This window comes from Ciconia boyciana, chromosome 11, assembly GCF_034638445.1.
Source record: "Ciconia boyciana chromosome 11, ASM3463844v1, whole genome shotgun sequence".
NCBI lineage: Eukaryota > Metazoa > Chordata > Aves > Ciconiiformes > Ciconiidae > Ciconia > Ciconia boyciana.
Window position 1 is genome coordinate 18,782,756 of NC_132944.1, and position 25,248 is coordinate 18,808,003.

At 35.1% G+C, this 25,248-nt stretch overlaps 1 protein-coding gene across 9 annotated transcripts in view; it reads left to right on the forward strand.

Annotated features, from left to right (window-relative positions):
* CFAP20DC (CFAP20 domain containing) overlaps positions 1 to 25,248 on the forward strand; it is an 89,628-nt gene that overhangs the window by 11,282 nt on the left and 53,098 nt on the right. For all 9 annotated transcript variants that reach the window (XM_072875888.1, XM_072875887.1, XM_072875890.1 and 6 more), the window contains 3 exons: positions 17,360 to 17,474; positions 20,485 to 20,641; positions 23,348 to 23,509. In XM_072875888.1, coding sequence (XP_072731989.1) covers positions 17,360 to 17,474; positions 20,485 to 20,641; positions 23,348 to 23,509 — 434 coding nt within the window. The remainder of the gene's footprint in view (positions 1 to 17,359; positions 17,475 to 20,484; positions 20,642 to 23,347; positions 23,510 to 25,248) is intronic.

Consider the following 25,248-nt stretch of genomic DNA (forward strand, 5'->3'; position numbering starts at 1 on the left):
AATTCTTCAGTGGATTTATAACAATCCATGCAGATATTTTAGTGTCAGTGGTTTGTGAGTTAGTGGGCATTTATAACCTACATCATATTGGTAACATTATACATTCCTCTGTGGCATGCTTAATTTCTAACATGATTTTAGAATCTGAACATTTGAGAAGATCTTCAAAGGATAAATTAAATTATTTAGCACAGATCTTCACCAGAGAATATTTTTGTTTCTCCATGGAGCATGGAAATTTGAGAGAGAGCACTGGGCTCAAAATATTTGTTTTAGTCAGTTTTGACTCTATGCATCAAGATCTTGGTGCAGAAAATACTAACACTTTACTAATTTAAAGTGAGAAACTGTTGGTAGGAAAGCTGGTAATTGTTGAATAGACCAGAAAACGGCAGGTTTTCAAGCAGCTTCCCTTTCTCTTTAATTTCTCTTCCTACCACAGCCTTTATACATTTTCTGTTACGTTTTCCTTTCAAGGTAGTTCTTCTTATTTCTTACCTCATTTTGAATAATTTTTTTGCTTGGATATTAAGGTGTCTCTAACATAAGCGTACATGACTTTAAAGCTACCCTTCAGTTTTTGTTTTCCTGCAACACAAAGAGCTTCTTTGTGTGTCAAATCACACTGACTTTTCTGTTCTTTGAATTTCCTGAGTGTAGTTCTGGTTACACTTTCTGCTCCTATGGTTTTAATTCCTGCATTACTTCTAAAAGTGCGTAACAAAAGGGACAAAACAAAGAGGATATGTCTTGCAGTAAACAGAAACCAAGTACATATATTTGCTTCTCATAGGCATTCTGTAGACAAATGGCAGAGACTTAGTGACAGGTACAGGAATTCAGATTTTCTGTAGTGTTGTATTGAGTTTGGTTCTTCAAGGTACTTGCCACCAACCTATACCTCTTAACAAGAACCTCTTCTGCTCTTTTCTTCTACTCATTTTATTTTTTCATCGCTTGCTTTTTTTGATAACTGAGAGTGCTCTAATTTTCTACCACCTCTCCCACCTTTCTTTGCCCTTTCTCTTTCTAGCTCATATCTAGACTTTTTCTTCATCTTTTCTCACTACTTCCTGTTCCCACCATTACTATGTCCCTCTTATAAGAATATCTATATTTACTTCTATAATATTGTCATGTACTTCTATAAATTTAAATACATGTATTTTTATTTGCTATATATATGGTTTATGTAAACATATACTATACTACTATATTAACTCTATAAATTTACTATATGTAAATAGTTATAACTGTTATTTTTCATGTCGTCTTCTCTTTTTGTCAACTTTCCTGATTCTAAATTAGTATTATCAGAGCCTGATACACATTCTAATTCTCTCTCCTTCTCTGATGTGCAGTGACTTCAGTGTCTATGTGGATGAAGTAATCTCACTTAATACATTTCCATATACTTTTTACAAAAGAATAGATGTTTAATTCACTGTAACTGTTTCATTACATAATTACTTATGTTATAATCAAATCATGCTTATTCTGATAATTACATAAGTTCATCAATGCATTCAAAGTAACTGGAGCTACTTAAAGGTGTATATGACTGTCGTGGTTTAACTCCAGCCGGCAACTAAGCCCCACACAACCGCTCGCTCACTTCCCCCCAGTGGGATGGGGGAGAGAATCACAAGAGGAAAAGTGAGAAAACTCGTGGGTTGAGATAAAGACAGTTTAATAAGCAAAGCAAAAGCCACGCACACAAGCAAAGCAAAACAAGGAATTCATTCGCTCCATTCACTTGCTTCTTCTTCCCCAGCTTTATACGCTGAGCACGACGCCATATGGTATGGAATAGCCCTTTGGGCAGTTTGGGTCAGCTGTCCCAGCTGTGTCCCCTCCCAGCTTCTTGTGCATCTGGCAGAGCATGGGAAGCTGGAAAGTCCTTCACTAGTGTAAGCAGTACTTAACAACTAAAACATCAGTATGTTATCAGCATCAGTCTCATACTAAATCCAAAACACAGCACTATACCAGCTACTAGGAAGAAAATTAACTCTATCCCAGCCAAAACCAGGACAATGCCTAAAAAGTACAATCTCATTTGTTCCCTACTTAGTGCAACTGTATGCAGAAGTTAGTAAAACTTCTTTAAAAATGAATTTAGTACCAAGTTTTGTATTAGAAATCAACTGTAACTTATGGATGTACCTGTAAACTCCTTCAAGACTTGCAAAATAGACAGTGTATGTTATCCTAGAAGACTCATGATAATCCAGTAAATAATGAAGACAAGTTCTTGCTTCACATGACTGCCATTCAGTTCTTTTAATTTCAGATGTTTTGAAAGGAATCTCTTGCTTGTTTGTGGATAGAATATTGATTGTGCTGGTGCTTCCTGGAGTTTAATGTTTGAAGATGGTTTCTTACATAATCTGACTACTTACTACTGAATCTTTGAGTAGCTTCAAGTGAAAATTGATAACATACGAAGCCATCAAATTTACTTCATGTAAAAAACACTTTGGCACGTTTTGTAATAGCTGAATGTGATGCTTTATGGTACATTTCTTCCTCTCCCATTCTGCATAGAAATGGAAATATTAATTTAGTTTGAGCCTCATCCTCTCTTTTGCATTCTGTTCAGTGATTGATCTGATCAGCAAACAAGAATTTCTTCAAGGCCATCCGTCACTGCTGGCATCAGCTGAGCTAAACCTTCTAACTTGCTGCTGTCAACCAGTCATGCAGGATTCCTGTCATAAATACTGAATGTGCAAACTGTTTAAATTAGCTGTTTTTCCTTTTCTTTGGAAGAAATTTAAGTAGAATTTTAGATACTCTGTTAGGTGGCATGATTAGATGAGTGTCACCACATTAACAATCAATGTATTGATCTGCCTAAAAAAATGTGTAAAATAGATTGTGGATGAAAAATTTGGTGAAGCATAATAAAACCACAACTAAGGTAGAGAGCGAGTAATTTATGCAGCCTTTTTGAAGCAAATAATAGCAAAGCTGTTAGTAGTGCTGAATATAGCCATCTGTTGTAAATGTAGTAGCCAGTTGTTAAATCTTTAGTATTACGGATTTTGTTACCTTTCTGAAAAAGCAAAAGTAACTCAATGTTTGAAAAAATATTTGTGTGTAGAAGAAAACAGCATCTGGCTTGTGTTGGCATTCTTGGTTTAATTCCCAATATATGGACATGTGCAGGTGCTAGCACTTCTGCTTGGCGCTTTGTCAAGCACATGAACATTCATTCTTCTTAAAATACTGTAATGCCAGTCATTGTCATACTTTTTCTGATATGTTTATTTTTGATGTTTCACATGAAATTAGTGCATCATGTTATAATAAGTTTTACAGCAAATGAGTAGAGCTGTTGATGTGAGAAAATAGACCTTCAAATTGTACCATAGCCTCCGAAAAAAAAAAAAAGAGTGGTCTGAGGTGTGAACAAGGATCAAAAGCTCTATTTTTGGTTATGTACTGAAATGGTATGTGGTCTTGTATGAATCCCTGTAGGTTGCTCAGCCTTTTTTTTCCCAGTTCTCTCATACAAGTTATGGGAGTAATATTTATCAATTTATTTTGAAGTATATTATAAAGAGTTAACTAACTCATTCTTGTGTGGTACTGTTAAATATATGAAGTGATAAAAATAGGGATTATAGTAAATTTTAAGATCTGGTTGTTGATCAAGTACATTTTCATTGATATGCAGGCTAGCGTGTGCTGATAGTACAGATTTAATATTTGATGTATTATCCTATCACTGAATAGAGGCAAGTTTAGGAAGATAGCGTTTTTTATGAGAAAGAGAAGTTTCCCAGTTTTGCATTTGAGCATCCAGACAGGACAGAAGATAGTAACAACAAAATGTGTTCAAACTAATATGTGAAGTGATCCAACAAGGTTAGTGGCTGAACCAGGTATGGTACTTACTGATCCATTGCTGTAGCTCTTAAGTCATGCTGTCTATCTCAGTGATGACCAACTTCATGGTCCTTCAAACTACTTGCTTAAATCTTTGGATGGTAAACAGCTATAAATCACGTGGCATGCTTTGTAAAGTTGGGGAGGCTTGAGATCTCGCATAAGATCCCCTCACCTCTGTGACATGAAAACCTGCACAGCAAAAATACACACTGCCAGTGATAGCTGCTTCTCAGTCACAGAGAGTCCTGCTTCTGTAGCCCAGAACTTGGTGCCCAATATTAACGCACCATGGGACTCTGCTTTGTTGCCACTTCCTAGAACTACTCACTACCTTATGGACCATCTTGCTAGCATGGATGTGCTGAGGACCACAGCGTGATTGCTCATTTACTTTAATGGTAACTATGTCTCTTTATTCTTCATAATGTTTCAACCTTTTTTTAAGGCTCAGATGGCAAAGTGCTTAACAGGTTTGCTCAGTTAGCAAACTGTTCAGTCAGATTAGTGTTGCTTGCCACAAGCCTTCACCAGCTCCAGGAGGCATCAGCACTTGTTATATTCTGAGGGGAGCACACAACATTTTAGAAATATCTATGTTAATAAGGAATTATTTTTCTGGTAAAGAGACTAATCTTACAATACGTACTGTAGTCAGTTGTCATTTTGTCAGAGATGGACTGCTTTATAACCTTATTTATGTTTCAGTTAAAAATCATTATTGCAGGAAAGTGAGGGTGAAAGGCTGATTTCAATATTTGTACATCTTGCCTTGTAGTTCATAGCCATTTCGTTTGAAACATGGACAGAGAACGTTTTTAACTTAGTATATCCAGCTATGAATCAGATCAATTAGATGATCACATCTGCACAAATAGTTCGGTAGATATCCAAATGTTTTCTCTGTTCTATTGTCACTTTGCAGGATTTTGTCATCTATTTCTGATACTGTTATTTGAGAAGAAATGGAATTAAGAGTGATTACAAACACCATCCAAAACTTAGATCTTCTTTTCTGTCATAAAGAGGTTATCTGTTTGCGTTCTTTGCAAATCTATCATTGATTAAGTCTTATCTTTAATTTTCTGGCTTACTGTTGGGTAGAAATAAAGTATTACTGTATTTTAAGATCCAAGAAAAAACTTTTTAAAACCCAAATTTAATATTACTCTGCGCTTGTTACAAACGTGAGCTTTGGTAGAGATAGTATGGATACAGAACTCCGTTATGATGGAAGGAAAGAGATCTTTTCCAGATGCTAATAAAAATATCCTGAGTAGAGATCAATTCCCATTGTAGTACTGCTTCGTTCTGGGTAGCAACCTGGAAAAAGGTAGCAGTGAAACTTGCCAGTGGTACCAAAGAATAAAAACTGTCCAGCTGGTAAGCAGATGAACAAAATTTATCCCACTTTGTCAAGAAAGATAAACTCACCTGAAGGTTTTTGATACTTATTCCTTTTCAGGACTGTTGGACTAAATGCTGGGTATTTTATTTTGTTTTAATCAAATTACAGTTATTTGGCTTCATATCTGGTGTGATTTCATAAGTCAGTGGAATTATTCCCACAGTTGTTTTCTCCCACTATTTGTAGTTTCATGAAGATACTAAGATTTTTTTCCCCCTCTGTTTTTCTCACAACTATGTGCTGACAGGAAAAATATAAGGAAGGACTGCAACCATTCACGGAATCAGATCATAGGGAAGGACCTCCAGAGATGGTCTAGTCCAACCCACCTGCTCAAAGCCGACTCAGCTAGAGCAGCTTGCCCAGGACTTTGTTCAGTTGGGTTTTGAATCTCTGCAAGGATGGATACTGTACAGTCTCTCTGGGCAACCTGTTCCAGTGTTCAGTCACCCTTACGGAATAAAATTTTTCTCATATGTTTAAACAAAACCTCTTGTATTTCAATTTGTGCACGTTGCCTCTTTATCCATTCTTTAGATACTGCTGAGGAGAGTCTGGCTCAGTCGTCTTTGCTCCTTCCCATCAGGCATTTATACACATTAGTAAGATCCCCCCTTGTACCTTCTCAGGGCCAAACAATCCCAGCTCCTTCAGCCTCTCTTCTGAAGTCAGATGCTCTAGTCTCTTAATCATCTTCATTATCCTGTGCTGGACTTGCACCAGTATGCCCATGTCTCTCATATCATGGAGCTGAGCACTGGACCCAGCACTCTGGCTGTGGTCTTACCAGGGCTGAGTAGAGAGGAAGGATGACCTCCCTGGACCTGCTGGCAATGCTCTTCCTAATGCAGCCCAGGATGCTCTTGGCCTTCTTTGCTGCAAAGGTGCTTTGCTGTCTCGTGGTCAACTTGTTGTCCACCAGGACCCTCAGGTCATTTTGTACAAAGCTGCTTTCCAGCCAGTCAGCCCTCAGACTGTGCTGGTGCATGGGATTATTCCTCCCCATGTACAGGACTTACAGTCTGTAATTTAAAGTTATTACTTTATATTTTAAATCTAGTTTGGTTTTGGTTTTTGTTACTTGTTGAAATTCATCAGAATTAAGGCAGATGCTTGCTTTTTGTTCACGTGTATTTTTTGCTAGGGAGAAGAATTTCAGAAAGCTTGGGAATAATCAAACACAGTTGGTAGCTATTAGCTTTTGAAAATTTGGCATTTTCCTAACTCTCTTTGTAATGACATCTCAGAATTAGCATGGCCTGAAACCACAGTTGTAGCTTATTTTCTCTCTTTGAGGAGTGATGTTTTTCATCATACATAGAAGCTTAGTGGGTTTATAACACAAAGAGAAGCTCTTGATTTATTGAATAAATGAGAACTCTGTGGAGTTTTAAACTCTGGAACATACCTGATAAGGTTTAAGAAGTTTTCTATCAAAGTTTAGTTAGTTATATATAGAGGAATCTGCAGGGGGAAAGGGCTTAAAATGCCCACATTCCTAAAGTAGTTGTACTTGTTGACAAGAAATTTTATTGCAAGGCTTGTGAACAGTGCAGTAGAATATAGATTGTTGTACCATGTTTCCTTTTTTCAAGCAGTTGTTTCTGTAAATATAAGTTTATTACTTTCAGATTTTAATAACCAGAACATACTAGATTTTACATGCATAGCTAATTTATTCATAGACCATAATAGCTTGAATCTGTGAATTACATGCTATCATAATTAGTCATCATTTTAGCTTTGCTGACAGAGATATGATAAATTATTCATGTTAATCTAAAGACCCAGCATGTTTTCAGATACCGAACAATAAAAATATGAGTCTTGGTTAGCCTTGCAAAACTTAGACCAACCTTTTAAAATTAGAAGCAAGACATAGATGCTAATTATATCGTATATTTCTGACAGTATTTGAAGATTTTAGATAGAGACTGAAGGTAAACTTTATTGAACAGATTTAGCTGGAGAGACTATTTGAAATTCTGATGTTTAGTAGCACGAGGCTTGCTCCTTGAGTTTTTTGTGAAGCAGGAGTGAAGTACAGAAACATTCTTAAAAATATTAGAGTATGTTAAATTGCAGAACTTATGAAGGAGATTAACTCATGTTTCTGGAAGTAAACATTTTTTTTAATAACTCTTCCAGTCATCACTTTCACTAGAATACCAACACAGCATGGGTGGTAATTTAGGAAACAGATACCCCAAAAAAGATATCCCGTGAAATGGGTGTCCTGCTTCCAGATATACAAAAGGATTCATGTGATTATTATAGAACTGATAACAAAATGCACAGTCCTAGTTTAAAATTATGTCACTAGTTAGATTAGCCACTTGGTCTGAAAGAAGATAGGTGCTTGGTCTGAAAGGAGATAGGTGCTTTCTTTCCCCCTAGTCAGGATAAATTTGTTACCCTTACTCTGCAAATACTTTAATTTCTCACATTTGATGACTTGCATTGCTTCTGCAGCTGTAAAACTGTTCAAAGTCTTCTTATATCAATAATTTCATTGCTCATTCAATTAATCAGTATAAAACATCAAGCATGGAGAAAGACTTTTTCCACTGTTGATCTTCTATTCTAGAGCTTGCACACGTCCATATTTACTTTCTGCTTATTGAAGGAATCTTTTTTTTTTTTCCCCTTGACCCTGGAACTTCTTCAGAAGTATATACCTTTTATTATTTTTCCTCCACGATTATCAAGATCTCTAACTACTACCTAAAAATTTTTGTTCTCTGAGTGCCCCTTAACAGCTTAATTATCAGTTCATCCTTCTCCAGTAGTTCTTTAGACCATTTGGACTTTCCTGAAAGTGTTCTTTTCTCTGCCCTTCTTGAGTCTATAGGTGTGAGTACCATTTGAGGAGTAGTAGGGGATCTTTCTTTTCCAGCAGTGTTTCTCTCAGTATTTGAATGTGTACCCTCTCTGTGCACAGTGTGAATTGGTTGTATTTCTGAAAGGTATCAGTTAAGGAATTTGTGATTTTTAGTGTTGGTTGAACAGATACAGATACGTACCAAATTTTCTTCTATTGAGGAACTGAATATGTGCTCCACCCAGAACTTTCTCAGACATTGAAACTCTTTTCCTTCAATGGCTATAGACTGTTTAATGTGTCTTTTGCAGAAGGCTTTTGTTGGTTATATACCCAAAATACCCCCCCCCCTCGGTATTTTGTAGCTGTAAACAAGAATATTCTCAAGATGATAATTTCTTGTTTCTTCAATTATTGAAGGGGAGAAGTCAGAATAAGTTTCTCATGTTTTTGTAAGAAAAAACCTTCTGTTAAAAACTATAGGTTCAAAATTTGTCAGTGGACACATTTACCAAGGTGAGAAAGAAGGAAATGACGATGATGGGGCTGAATAAGCATCCTGAAACATTGAGGAAATTGCTCACACCTGGAGATCCAGGTGGCTAAAAAGTTGAATGTTGTCATCTTCAGTTATTTTGATGATAATCTCTTTTATAGTATCTTGTGAGAAAGCTTAAGTTAAAAAAAAAAAACCCATCACATCCTGCTAGAGTTAAAACAGAGAAGACTAGCATGATATCTAACTCTGACCAATACATAAACTCTTAGATTCTGAGCAGCCTACAAAGGTTGTGAACTGCTTGAAGGAGAACAAGAGAAGTTTTTATTGGTCAACAATATAGGTAGAGAAGAGATCACACTTTTCTAAATGTTACTATGAGGCCTGTCTTTTGAAACTCCAATGGCAAAGCAAACCATGAGCTTTCTGCCAAGTTAATGCTTCAGTAAGACACAGTAAATAATAAGAAAAAAAAAAAAAGTAGGTTAATTAGAATATCCTGTAGTTGTAATTACATTTAGGGTTTAAGGAGACTGTCAATGTGGTATGAAAATCTACTTGAGTCAGCCCTTCAGAGTATCCTTTTGGTTGATCGGAAGCCAGGATATTTACTGTTTGCCTTAATGTTGACTGTTCATGTCTAAATAAATCTCATTTTTTAATTTGCTCACCTTAATTGTAGACAGTTGCATTTGCATAGTGATCTTAGTCTAGAGGTATTAATCTTCAACCCTTTAAGAAAAGGAAGTGAAGTAATGGTGGAGCCACCCCTTCTCTTTTGCAGTTCAAAAAAAGAGTACAGATTGTTTGTCTATAAAGAATACTGCTGGCATGGTTGTGATCTGACATACAGCAATAGTGATCATATGCAAGAACAGAGTTAGGTGCACAATGACTCAAGGGTTTCCAGCCTTATGCAGCAGCTGTCTCCATATAGATACCTTCTTGTATGTGCAACTACCATTTTAGAGACAACTTTAAGACTTCAGTTTACTCAAAAAGAAAATTTAGGGATAATGCCTCAAAGTTTCATCTGTTTTGAGATTTATTCTTGATAGGAGGTGTGGCTACTTACATTTCAGCTTGCTTTTCTGGAGATACTTGCATACACATGATAAGACGTGCAGACGTTGAAGAAAATGGCCTGATTTGACTGGATACCTGCAAGCTGTTCTGTGTTCCTAGCTACCAAAGAGTAGGGCATGGCACTGTTACAGATGAGGAGTAAAGCAAGTTATTTAAACAGGCAGCTGAATACGCATAGCAATAGATGCTCCATAATACAAATATACAGAGAGGCCCATTCTGCAAAAACTTTAAATTTAAGTTGGAAAGATGGGAACTGTTTTCCATGCCTTTATTCTTACCTTAACTGGGTATGATCCTTTTAAGGGGAAAAAATTCCCATACAGTTGGTCAAAATTAAGATAGGCGATTCCTTGTATTCTTTTCAGTCAGGTCTTTCTTGGCAGGCTTTCACCATGAGCTCAGAACAGCTGACGATCCTTTCCTAAATCTTGCCACTAACATTTAGATATTTTGTTTTATTTTAAATTGGTAGGCAAAACCATTTCACTAGCTGTTCTGACCCTGAGATGCTTTCATTCTCTTACTACTTTCAAAAAGGGATCAGAGCAAAAACAGAGATAAAATAATTTAACTTCTTGGAACACTGTATCAATCTGTTTACTAAAGGGAGAGTGCTGTGGGAGTCTAATGGCATAGACCTTGATGAGAATGATTTTGTTACATCCTACAGGAATTTGAAGGATGGGGTTAGAAAAACAGTTACCAGCTTTTTCACTGTAAAGATGAATTCTAATTTTAGATAAAACTACTACATTCTTTTGAATATTTACTGACAATTAAATTGAGGTCTGAGAAGGAATATTTAGTCCCAGATTATGATAATCCAAGTAACATTCTCAGTTTCAAACTAGAAAGGAGATGGTTTGAGTCAGATTCTGGGCCAAGTAACTTACAGTGGTCCTGAATTCAGATTCTTGACTCAGCTATAAAAAAAGACATTTTCAAACTAAATTTACAATTAATATTTGTCCATGTGTGTCTTGAAGCTTGTGACTTCTTTTAAAACATCCTAAATCCAGATGAGGTCTGATTGTCCTAATTAATGCCTTAAACCAGTATTTTCCAGTGTGCATCATTCTGGTGATATGATAAAGTCTTCCAGGTAGTATTCAGCAACAGTTTGTATCTGCAGATCAGGAGCCAAGGCAGGAGGAGTCAATGTGGGAAGGCAGAACAAGCATGAAAGCAGAGGAGGTCTGCTGAATAAGTGATTAAGAATGGTAGGAGAAGTGGAGATCACTTTGGCAAGGAGGGGAGAGTGGAGGAAGGGGGCCTCTTCTCTTTCCATGCATCAATCTCCTTTTGGCTTATCACTTTGGGCCTGCTAATGGACAGGTTATCCAGCATTACCATTTATTTGAAGACCAGAAAAACAAAATGATGAACAAAAATACATTTCTCAGACTTGTTTCAGAAATAGCATATTGCTTTCTTCTCAGACCAGAGCATACTCATCAGTCTGCCAAGCTCAAATTAGATAAAATTTGTACAGTGAAGTCAACAGCTGTCACAAAAAGGAGTCTTTCCTTCATCAGGCTGTTGTATCCTCCGAGGCTGATGTTACAGGATATGTGTTGCAGTTACAGTGTCTGCAAATGAACAGCTAGTGTAATTGCTTTTTGTAAGTGCAGTTACAGGCAGTCTTAACTTAGTATAGGACAATACCTTTAGCTTAGTAGGCTGATGAAATATTGTGGCCAGGCTGTACAGTTCCCCCTTTTTTCACTAGTCACTTCAGCCCAAGATTAAAAATATTGTCTTTCTGTGTTGCAACATTTCTGCATAAGTTTCAAAGTGCCCTAAAAGCAATTATTTTCACTACTATCACTTTATCTTTATTTAAATATATCTTGGATCTGTTGGAACTGATGGGAGATGCTTTGTTTTGTTAAGTTTTAAGTTGCTAGGTAATGGGTCTATTTTAACCTGTCATACAATATGCTATTAAATGAATAGAGTAAATCTTATCATGGTGTTAGATGATGTCCTGGTGATATTACAGAACAAATTACTGTCTTCTAGGACTTTAGAGACAAGAAAAATACTAATTGTGTATATTTTGGTTGGTGGATCAATTTAAGTAGCATGGAGTAAACTGAATCCTGTTTATGTTTGGTTGGTAGGGTTTGTTAGTCAGGATTTTCATATGCCAAATAAAGGAAATGCATGATCCAGTGTTAGCAAGAAAACTTAGTTTTGTCTTTTTAAAGAGCAGACTTCTTAGCAATTCTTAGTAATTAGAATAAATGGTTTAAATGTGAGAAATATGGCTCTACTTAAGAGAACTGTTACATATAGCAGATGCAAACATAACCTTTTCTTTGTAAACATGAAAGGACAGATTGTCTCTTTAGAATAGATAAATTCATGGAAAGAAAAACAAAGTGGAAAGAATAACAGCCAATCAAGTAAAGAAAAGAGCCAACAGGATTAGTTGCAGGCATAAATAACTGCATAATAAGGGTAATTTGTTTAGATTCTTGAAAAGAAGTAGACACTGAACTTTCCACATATTAATACTCATTAGAGTACTTTGTACTGAACAAATTAAAAACTAGTTTCTAGAATTATGGTTTGCTAAACAATTTGGCACAGTTAGCCATGTTTCAGAGGAACATACCACCATGCCTTAAAATAGAATTTACTAAATACTTGAAAATAAGAGAACGATGAGCTCATTTCAAAACCAAGGATGTTAAAGTATTGATAGAAGTTTCTAGAATGTTATGAATATTAATGACCACTTCCAGAATGGTTTTTGAAATGTGAAGTTCTAAGAGTAATGAAACTTTCACAACAAATTATTCTTGATCAGTGAAAATACCAGGTCATTCTTTCAGTTGGAGAATTGATTGCAAATATGTCAATATCTTGTAGGGAGAGTTCAGGAATCACCAGTTCTTCGTGATTGCTCATATTTGGAAAGTTTTTCTATTCTAGCAACCAGATTTGATGATTCTCTTTTTGCACCTGCTATCTGTATTACTGCCTTTTTATGGATAGTGTTTAAGGGAACTTTGGTGTGTTTTTTTCCTTAATTCTCTCCAGAAAAACATCATGAACAGAAAATTCCAGTATATAAAAATGAAGCTGATTCTTCACAACTTGTTCCCTAGGTCTAGGTGACATATCAGTCTTCCTGATCTCTTATTTTGTAGAGATTTGATTGATTTTCAACATAACTAAGTCTGGTTTTTATGATGGCAGAATAGTGCTCTGGATTTGAGATGATCAGGCAGACTGTTCAATAATGTAGTATCTCCTATGATACCAACTTACAAGTAGCGCATAAAATAAAACATATATGAAGTACAGACTGCTCCTGAATAAGGAAACTTAAGAATCTATAAGCATGGAAAATCAGCTGACCATTGCTATTCCTTTGTTTTTCTATCTTTGAAACGGAGATGATGATGATACTATCTAATGTTTCTGAAGCACATACTTTTTATGGAGAAAATGGCACTACAGTTGCTAAGTACTAATACACTAACATACCGATCGTTAAGCTTTACTAGAGGATTGTATCTGGATTTTGACCAGGATACAAAGAGATTTCCATTAGTAATAAATTGTATGGGAGTTGCTCTTTGCTTAGCTACATCAATGAAATACCTACTTTCATGTTTGGTAAACTTCCAGTTTAAGTCACTTATAAGGAGAAAAACACTTTCATTTTAAGAACAAGTGAGCCTGATAAATGAAGCATCCCTTCAACAGTCCAGCATCATTTTTTCTAAGTTCACTTTAAGCCTTGAATTGAACATTAACAAATGGTTATAAATTATTACACATACAGAAGCAAAATGAATAGGTAATCTGAGAAGATGAGTTTATCTGTACTCTTGGGTGGTTGCTACCATTTACTTGCAATCTCACTGTAGTTACCATTGTGAGGAGAATATCTTCAACTTCGATTGACTATAAAATAAAATTGAAAATTGAATTGGAAGATAATTTTACTTTCAAATGGTTTGCAAATGTAGATGTTAAGTGTGAAATGAATGCAGTTAATGACCATAGCTGGGAGAGTTATGCACCTGCTGATCATAGGAATATTATTATAAATGAGGTTGATTTTCCTGTTGACTACCTCATTTTTCTCAACATGGTCTCATTACTTTTCTATCACATGTCTGACCCTTAGATATAAATACTCAAGCACAGACATAATAAAAATACATTAACTCCTATATAGATTTTTTTTAATGCATCTTTGAAAATCAAGATGTGTGCTGCAGATGTTTCTTGCCTTTGTAGGTTTAACATAGGTCATGCTTTTGATAACAGAAAAAAAAGGTTGAGTTGAGTTTCACCACAAGTACTCTTGAGTCATTTTACAAGTGAGAGTTCTAATGTTCTAATTCCCGTTGTCTGAATTATTTCAGAAAAGAGTTTCATCAGACCCTTGTTTTATTTGTATTTTTCAAGAAGTAATGTAACTGAAAAGTCCGAAAGTTACACCAACTCTCAAATAGTTATCTTTCTTATCCTAGGAAATAAATTATTTTACAGAATTCTAAGATGATCTTCTTTCTCCAATTTTGCCTGTTCTTCAAATGTTTCACCTACTTTCGCCTGTAGAATATGAATATTTTTATTGTTTTAAATGTATTTACTGAAATACATTTTAAACTTTTTTAGGTGTGATTATAACTATACATCTAAGGTTTGCTTCTTTACAGCATACATACCATCACAAAAACCATCTTATTTTAGACTTATATGACAGAGTCTGATATAAATGTGTGTACTTTTATCTAAATAAATGTTTTTTGTATTGCACCTTGGAATGTAACTGAACAGTACATTTACTAATGGCCTTTTTATTTCTAAGGTACCTAATATTTTTCAGGAGGGAGAAAGATAAAACTATTCATATACAAATAAATAATAAAATTTAAACATATTGAACTAATATTATAAAGTGAACTTAAGTTTTTATTGCCAGTTGTTTGGAGATATGCATGACTTAAGTCTAGGCTCCTACTGCTTTATCGTTGCATCATTTAAAGCAACATTCTCCATTGAGAATTACGCAGTTTGAGTTTCAGTAGGAATGGTATTTTTATTTGTGTTTCAGCACTCAGGTTACTGCAACTACCTGGTTCCTCAGCACAGTTGCTCAGCTCTACAACATAACCAGGAGATCTGGTTATGTTGTAACATAACCAGAAGTTCTTTGGTGCCTCAATTTCTTAGCACTTCTGAACATCAAGATTTAGAACAGAGTGGAGAGTTTCTGAAAACAACATCCATAGGTTTTTCATCAAAGGGTGTATGAGAAGCAATGTGATGGATGGAACTAAGCCTTGATCTGGGGCACAGGCTTAGCTATGCAGCCAACTTGCTGATGATCTTAGGTGAATTATTTCACATCTTGCTTAAATTTCTTCAAAAGTAAGATCAAGCCCAGAATGCTAGCAGTGTAAGACACTTTGAGGTCTTCTGAGGAAATCACTTTTCAAGGACTTGATGGTATTATTCATCCATCCATAAATATATGTGCACCTGATAGTGAAATCTGTTATGTCAAACGATAGCAGTGGTGAGGATATAATATTCTTCTCCCAGCACAGTAGTGAAATTTCTGCCTTTGAAGTGCATGTGATTTATGAGAGGAACTGCTAGTCTTTCAAAATGAAACAGCTAGTAGACTCTTCCACTTTGTTTTGATTTGCCCACTCATGTTATGAGGATGAATAGATGGAAGATCAGATTGTCTACAAGGGAGAGGAAAGAATCAACAAGTTCTGGAAAGCTGATGGACTTTCTGTTTGCTTTGTGTGATGGTCTTAATGACTATGGGGAAACAGGAAACCACTCCTGTGTGTTTATTGCCTGTACAAGTAGAACCTTTTGATGTTTATGTACTTGCAGTATATTTTGTACTGTCCTTGGTTGAACTCTTGAATTGCCAAAAATAGCTAAAGTATGTAACTTGCTCCAGAGTTAATGCCCTCCTAAGTTGACCTAAGGAATCCATTTCAGGGTGTTTATCTGTAAATTTTGGGTGACAACTTTTCATTAGTTAAGCTACAGGTAGTCCTTACTAATGAAAAAAAAATCTACAGGGCAGTCTCACAATTTTAAAATAAAACCCAGCATTTAAATATAATGATTATGAGTAATTTTTTTTAACAACACTAAGTAGTGACAGAAAGTTGTTTATTGTAATTATTTGTCATCTTCTCAGAGGGGCTGCTAATTACAGAGAAATACCCATCTGTTAGAAATAGGCTTGTTCAAAAATAATAGGTAAATTAATCATTTCCCCATACAGATTGCAGCCTTTAAAGTAATGTCTGTTCTCTGGTATAGTAAGTTAGGACTGCTGGGGGATATCAAGGTTGTGCTGCCGTTGTGGTTTAACCCCAGTAGGCAGCTAAGCCACATGCAGCCACTCTCTTACTCCCCTCCGCAGTGGGATGGGGGAGAGAATCACAAGGGTATAAGTGAGAGAACTCATGGGTTGAGATAAAGGCAGTTTAATAGGTGAAGCAAAAGCTGCACGCACAAGCAAAGCTACATAAGGCATCTGCTACTTCCCATAGGCAGGCAGGTGTTCAGCCATCTCCAGGAAAGCAGGGCTTCATCATGCGTAACGGTTACTTGGGAAGACAAACACCATAACTGAACTTCCCCCCTTCCTCCTTCTTCCCCCACTTTTATTGCTGAGCATGACACCGTATGGTCTGGAATGTCCCTTTGGGCAGTTGGGGTCAGCTGTCCCAGCCGTGTCCCCTCCCAGCTTCTTGTGCACCCCCAGCCTCCTCACTGGTGGGGTGGGGTGAGAAGCAGAAAAGGCCTTGACTCTGTGTCAGCACTGCTCAGCAGTAACTAAAACACCCCTATGTTATTAACACTGTTTTCATCACAAATCTAAAACATAGCACTATACAAGCTACTCTGAAGAAATTTAACTCTATCCCAGCTAAAACCAGTACAGCTGCTCGCAAGACTTGAAGGAAACAGAACATAAAAATGAGCCTCTTTATCAGTTTAAAGGAAACCTAATCTTTGTGATCATGGCTGTGGTCTGAATGTATTAGAAATGTTCAAATTCAATGTCTTGATGTCATTGTGAGGTGGCCTGAATAATGAGCAATAAAATTCTGTATGCTAATTCACATTTGAAGGAATGTGCTCAGGAAATAAAACAGACAAACAATGTCTTGTGTCTATCTTTAAGCCAACAAAGGGTCTATATAAAATGACAGAGGCATTTTTAGGAAAGGAAAGCAAATAATGTTTTTCTAGTTAGCAGGTGACAGTGTGTCCCAAGATAACAAAAGCTTAAGGGGCAGAAACAAGTGTGATTATTAAAGGCTACTGGGTTCTCAGTTCGTACAAATTGAATTCTTTCATAGTCTGAAGGGCTATGGAAATCTAGCAAAGAGTATAGACTGTTGAAATAAAATTAGCATGTAAAGTGATTTTATATATGCAGGAATATATCCACAAAGTTTGAATTTGAGAAAGAAATCTCATTACTCATCTTGTAAAAGAAGTAATTCTTAAATTTCATATTTGCTATCACTGACATAAAGGTTCTGCATATGAATAGTTTTTTTGTGATTGCCCAAAGATACTGGATTATTGAATTGACAAAGATCTGTTCCATTCTCTCCTGCTTTTTCTTTTATAGGGTAACTGATTTAGGAAATATTAAAAGAAGATTGTATTTATCAACGGTCCACAAGGAGTTATCTGTAACCCCTCTGCATGCAAAAATTCCTCTCTTTACGATCAAGCGCAAAATAGTAGGTACCTTGGGAATGTTCCTTGAACTGTGGTTGAGCACGCTTTTTTTTTATCAGAAATGTTTTATGTAAGTTTATAGACCTGTTGAAATTACTGTTTGGTTTAGAATTCAGTTCCTGCCGATTCAAGATACGTGTGTATGTCCCCTCTACTGGGTGGTATCAGAAACACTTACTACTACTACTCTTCTACCCTTCTTCTGCCATTAGGAGTTCATTCCCATTTCCCAAGATTAACACTGTTTGTGATGTGTTTATCTCTCACTTCTGCTTTCTCTTCAGCTTTTGTAAAGTTCTCTGTGTCCCTGATATTTCTTCATTATAGCGCTCCTGTTCATGCGTACCTTCTGTAGTGACCTTTTTTTACATTCACTGGGGTGCAGGTAGGCTGTAGCTGATGGCTACTTTCATGTGCTTCAGGTTCTTCCAGATTCTGGTATATATAAAGCAATGTATATGTCAAACTGATGAAAATAAAACAATAGCCTCCCTGTTACAGCTTCTCCCTATTCCCGTCTCCCATGCCCAGCCACAACATATGGTAATAGCTGTCAGGATACAAAACCTGATGGTTAGTTACCATATAACCTTGTAAAGACTCAAGTCGCAAATACTGCTTTAGAAAATCATTTGGAGATGAGAATAGTTAGATTTCAAATAATTTAAAATATAAAATATTTTAATATTTATATGTATTTATTTTATATATTGTTATTTATAATTATAAATATAAAATAATATTATAATATTTATAAATATATTATTTCTATATATGTATATTTTAAAATTTTTATATTTAGATAACAGTATACTGAGCAGCTGTGGATTTAAGGCTAGGCATGAGAGAGAATATTTTAGAAAAACCTCTGAAGTTATGACTTCTTTTAAGGTAGTTTAGGTGAAGGCAGCTGTGATAATTTTAGATTTCAGGAGTTTTCTGCTTTGTGGGAAGAACTGGTTGGATTTTTTTTCAAATGAATATGCATCAGATCATACCCCTGAAGTTGCCTTTAATTCAAGATCCACTGAAATGAAATTCTTTTTCTTCAGTATAATTTCAATTAGTTGGTCTTGGTGTCAGACTAGCACAAATGTTTCAGGATTAAAATATGCATTAATGTACACCAAGTTAAATACAATCAGAATATGAACTTCAGTTATGTATTTTAATTTAGATAATAAAACATTAATCAGAGATCTGTCTAAATGCTCTGATCAGTTATAATGACAAAATATTTTAATAGCCTTAATACTTGACCAACCTTAAAGAGTAGGTCTGTATTTCTTAGTATATCTGAATATATGTCTTATTTTGAATGGTTACCTGCCTTTTTATTGTTGCTTTTACTTAAAGGAGGGAGTATGCTGCTTTCAGTGATTAGCTAGATCTTTTACATGGCTCTGATAGTTTAACTTAATGTATACACAAGCTGACCATTATTACCAGTATGATTGGTTGTGAATAAGGATATGTTATGTTTGTTCCATCAGTAGAACATAGTTTACATTTTCATATGCTAGTTTCCTGTATTGTATTCTTACAAATGATGCTATTTTTCAACCTCAGCAACAGAAATATCACTTATAATTAAATACTGCATTTTCCATTCCATTGCTTGGTGTCTTCAAAACAAGTATTCCTTTCCATCCAAAATATCAGACTTAGAAGCTGAGTAGTAATGTATGGACCTAAATTTTTTCTCGAAAAATAGTCACTGTTTGGCATTTAGAAACTAGTACTTTTACCTTGACTTTATAAGGAAATGAGGCATGTACAATCATTATGTCTTAGTATTCTTCTCCCTTAATAAAACCTCAACCCATTGGTCAACTAAATTTTACATGTGAGTAATCATCTCAAATATATTACAGTTCTGCAAATTTCATGAAAATGGTTGCATTTCTCCGCAAGGCCATCTCTGTTTATTTCCCAGTTATAGAAGATGTGTTAGCATCAGCTCATCCCTCACTAGATACCAGAATCGATGAGGAGAAGAATTGTTAGGAACACCAGAACTATGAGCAGATGTGTGTTTAAACATCAGAGATGCTAAATGGAAAACATAAAGCCACAAGAAAACATATTTTGTTAGTTCTTCTGCTTGTGGTGTTACTTGTTTTATATGAAACTTCTTTTTTTGTAGGAGGATAATGGAATTGTAATATGGTCCACATGCAAAATAGATACCTGTAACTGCTCATTTTTTTATTACAAAAAACAGCAATATACAAGTGTTGAATTAAGTGGAAAAAACTTGAAACTGAGAGAATTTAAAGAGGTACTGGAATAGTGCAGGAGAGTGTAGCACATTGATGTTAGTGTTCTAACAGTGTTTCCTGAAACAAATGAAATAATCATCTAATGAGAATTAAAACATGTATTTAAGTAGGATCTTTAGCAACCTAGGCAGTTGTCATTATCTGATTTGTCTTTTGGAAATGTCTTATCAGCACTGGATAACATTTATTATAAACGAGAAGTAGTTTTAAGATGTTATGATACACTGGGGTCTTGTCCATACTAGAAATTTGCTTGATCACTTCCACACCCTGTGGAAGGGGTGCAAGCTTTGGAGAGGTCCTTTTTTTATGAATCTCAGAAAGAAATCATCAAAGAATCTCCAACTATATCCTTTGGAGCACTTAAGCTGCAGTAACTTCAACTTATGAAGTAATATTGAATAACTTTTTTTTTTCCCCCAGAAAACATTCAGTAAATATACTAACTCATAAGTTAACTGCAAAACATATTGTGGATATGCTAGGTAACAGAGCCCACTCGGGCTGGCAGTCACTAGGTCGTATTTACTGATTTGTTTGTATAAATTATTGTTGTAAGTGCAAAAACAGCAATATCTTCTTTAAGATCAAAATGTTATGCATTGTGAATCACAGCCTGTGAGAATCTAATACTCCACAGAGACTTCATTTATAGAGAACTATACGCTAATACTCTTCTGCAATGATTAGTGTTTGGGTTTTATTAAAGAGTATTGTTTCTCTTTTCTAGTGGTGCAATATGTGTATTGACTTGGTAGCATTCACCAGTGAAATATTCAGAGGAGCTGTCTTCCAGTCTTTGGATGGAATTAGTGTTTCAGCTAACTGTAAACTGAGAAAGATCTTCACTTTAAAATCCAAGCCTCAAGATACAGCTGAGGAAGATGGTGTGTTATAATTACTATGTAGTCTTAATCATAACTGTTCATATTATAAAATCAAAAGCTTCTTACTCATCAGATTGGCAATTTGAAAGATTACATGATTTCATGAAAATTAAAGTGGTAGTACAGCATATTAAATCTGCCAGTGTTGGACTTTAGGTGACTAATTAAATATATGTGTACTCCTCTGTTCTAAACATTTAGTTCCTTAGAATTATTTTATTGAAGAAATTCTGGCAAGCTTTATCAAGTAGAGAGCTTGTTTTAATGAGGGTATCTTATGCTGATAGAAATCAGGTTTTGGCCAAGAAGAGAGTGTCTGAAAGGAAAGAGAAATACTTAAACTTAGTAGTATTTGCTGTTTGTTTTCTTAATTTTAGACATTAGCAGCTGATGAAAGATTTCTTCTTTAAATAATCCAAGACAAAACTGTAACAAAACAGTATTATATGATACAGAGCTATGAAACTATCATAAACACCTCTCTGTGATCTTTAGTCCATTTATCCTAATGTGTCCTTGTTAATTGGGAAAGTAATATTGGTGGTGAGCTGAAAAAATGAGAGATTATATTTGTAATAGACGGGATATTGGTCAAAGGTCTACCAGTCTCCAGACTAGCATCACAATCCTGAATCATTATTTTCCAAGGGAGAGAACTTCATTCCTCGCTGATATTTGCAGTAATAGAGGAGGAATTGAAAAAGCACAGCTGGCACTTTCTTATTTTAGAGGAACCCTAGGTATAGTTCAGCTTCAATTTCATTCGAATTTTCATTTTGTGCCCTTTAAAGAACACACCTGATAAAAGGGTTCTTGTTTCTGAAGGAGGGACAGTTAGCAGTATTGTAAGCGTGACAAAATGTTATCTTCCATTTGGGAAACCTAAACCAGTAACAGAGAGTATGGGATCATTGTGATTACTCCTTTTTTTTTGTTGGTGAGGTTGGGGAAAAAAATTAATTTAAAAAATGACTAGAGAGAGAATCTGGTAAATTCTCAGCAGAAACTGCAGTTAGAGGCCTCAGTGGCTTTAATTTAATTTAATTCTGTCAGTGCATTGTTTTCTCTCCCATTTGAAACAGTTTTTGAAATGTGCAAAAATGTTCTAAATGAGTTCCAAAATTCCAAAATGTAGCTAACATAATGAGTAGACAGTTTTAATAAACTGTATGCATGGTAAAATATTGCACTTTTAATTACTGGATTATCAATTCTATGATTATTACACAGCTGGTGGGCATCAGTATTTTCTGTATGCTTAAGAATCTCCTTATCTAGGCAAGTCTTAAAATTACGTTACAGCTCAAGGTTTGGCTGTATTAAAATAACTCTCTATTTCATACCCAATTAAAGAAAAACAATAGTAGTTTCTTGCTATTATTAATTAACTTTCAGTTAACAATCATGATTTGATAAAGCTTTTTTCCTCTCAGATGATTGGACCAGTTAGTTGAGCTCTACTGAATGCAATGACATTGCAACTTGTAATGAGGGTCGAGTTCTTTGCTTAAACCTCCTTGGTGGTGGAAGTAGTGATTTCAAGGTGCAATGTGTGTGTTATTCTTTCTTAGTAGCTCATATACAGTATGTTTTGCATTCTTAAAATGATAGCAAGTGGAAAGAAGAAACCACATATACTAAGAAATTATTTCTGGATGAGATCATTGAGATAGAAGAGGAAAGAATTCATCTTCTCTGCCCCATGATATTGAGGCATACAAGCTTGATATATACCTAGTTCCTGGTTTCCATAGTAATCCCAAGGTTACATATGGGGTTTTTTTATCACTAAGTATTGTCTTACAGCGGTAAATAATGTACCGGCTTGGTGAAAAAATGGTTGAAAAAATATGTCCACTGCTGAAATATAACATGGGACACTTGAATTTTTCTGTTAGGATCTCAGTACTTGATCCATTATTCTTGTTTGGTTTTGGAGTTATGTTTTCCTCTTCTTATCCTTGGAAAAAAGGCTAATATTCATTAGCTTACTATATTCAAGTCTTACAAAATCTGGAATGAATTTGCATCAGAACATCAGGAATGGTTCTGACTCTGGATACCTTTCCTTGTAGAGAATAACTTTCATAAACTCAGTCTATATTGGTTATCAAAGGGAAAGCAGAGACAATCAGATCACATTCTACTAGCACCTGGTGTCACAAGAACAGATAGGTTGACAGCTTTTAGTTTATCATGAAAGTGTAATGGTGTCCAAAGTTTGGAATTAAAGCTCGTCAAATTCTTTATTTGCATATATGGGACTTCTGTATTTGCTATTTCAGTCCCACTGATATCAATACCATTTTCAGATGTTCATTTTTTCTGAAAATCAATATCAGTATTAGAATTAAAGCTGAATTGTAATAAAAATTAACAAAATGTATTCTGTGATTCTGTTTTGCTTGTTCACTTGCCAAATCAAAGATGTTGATTTACTATGGCTATTCCAGCCATTGGTGCATATTTCTTAATTTAAATGTATTCAAATTTTTTGGCCTAAAAAAATACACAATATCATTTTAAAATGTACATGCTTATTGTCTTAAAAGTGAACAATTGCAGCAAATTTTTCAAATGACCGTAATTTATTAAAGTGTTATAACCATATGAACTAAAGTATATGTAATCTAACAAATAATGTAAGTCAAATTTAATTCCATTGTGTCATCTGAGTGAAGTAAAACCCATGTTTTTTGATTCTAGATATATGTGTTGTTCCTTTTATGCCATACGAGCCCACAGATATTCCTCGAACCTGCCAGCTAAATACAGATGTGCCACAAGTTACACAATTGCTGAACCTGACTAAAATTCACAAGCCAGAAAGAAAATGCAGGAGATATCCAGTAACAGTGCAAGAAGCAGGTATTCTGTTGTATTAAAATACTGTGAATACGAGCTATACAGTATGCATACAAATAATGGCTTTTTTTGTAAAAGTGTGTGGTAAGATTTCCAGTGTCTTTAAACATGACAACTCTTGCATAGCTGTAATATCGTGAGCACATAGACATATGTCAGTTCTATAGTTTCAGAGATCTATGTGCAGCCTGAACAATTCTAATTCAAGCGTGGGATTTATAATAACAGTATTTGAGGTATGTCTTCTAAATATACATTGAAGTGTGGCTGTTCAGTTGTTACACTTCTTTTTAAAGTATGTTTACATTAATGAAACTCTTCTAACAATATGACCACGCATAGTCTCCTCAGCTTATACTCTGAAAAGGAAATCTTGTCTTATTGCTGTCTTGGAGTTATTTGAATGTTTCTGTAAGATAGAAGATAACAAAACATATAATTTAGACTTTGACAGCATTGCATAGAAGAGATTTATTAAAGAAGCTAGGCAGTCATGTGCCAAGATACAAACTATTGACTTGGATAAAAACTAAGAGACAGAAAGCAAACAGAGGATTAAATTTTAAATTTTTGTTATAGCTGAAGGCTAGCAGCAGGCAGTCTCAAAAGTTTTTTGCTCTAGGCTCTGTATTGTTTTTTATAATTATGAATAATCTCAGAGAAGTGAATAACGTGGGAGCAAAATTTTCATATGATACTGATACTAGATTAGTAAAGAGTGGGACTTTAGGGAGTTTTAAACTTGTAAGATGGGCAATCTCTTATGTACTTTTCATGAAAAACACTGCAGAGGAGGTAACATGCAGGAAACGTCATATTTTGCTAGACAAAGTTTCAGTGTACTGTTTTTATTTCCTGTGGCCACTGTGTTGAAAAGTTATGAGCTAGGGACCACTGTACTAGGTAAATGTGTTAACATGATACCATGTAAAATCTAGCTTTGATAAATGCAAAGGATTGTACATTGGGGAGAAATGTTAACTACAGTTAAGCTTTAAAGTGTCGAAATTAAATGACTCAAAGAAGGGAGGTTATCATCACCATAGATATAGCTCAGTGGAATTATCAGATTAATATGTAGCTACATTTTAAAAAAAATAAGATACGGGGTAGCAGAAGCTCAAATTCATATGAAATGGAAAAGGTATCAAACCTTTAAATAAATCAGTTTTGCATTATTATCTGAAATACTTTATACATTATCAGTTAAACCACCTCAGAAAAGATTTTACAGACAGAGAAGTGATTCAGAGAGAAGTAGCATGAACAACACTCATGTGAAGATATGCTGAAAACATTAAAAATTGGCTTGAGGGAGTTCATAAAGTTAACTAGTGATACAAAGAAAGTTCAATAAAAGCTGCTTTTCCTATCTCATGGCACAAAAACAAGACATCATTTGATGTGATGATGCAGTTGAAAATTAAAAACTGATAAAAGAGAATACCATGTTACACAGAATATGGTTAAAATATGGAATCCACTGCTACAATAAGCTGGTGAAGTAAAGAAATTTGTATGATTCCAAAATCAGTTGGCCATTTATATGGGTAAGAGTAATGCCCATGTCATTGTATTTAGCACCAGTAAAAATGTGAAGGGAAAATTTAATCTTATACTTCTAGGTTTTTCCAACCTTACTCTAAGAACTGTGTTGAAGGCAGATTATTTCATAAATCCCTACTGAAATTGTCTTGTGCCATTTCTGAAGCATTTGGGTTTGGCCATTGTTTGAAACTGGA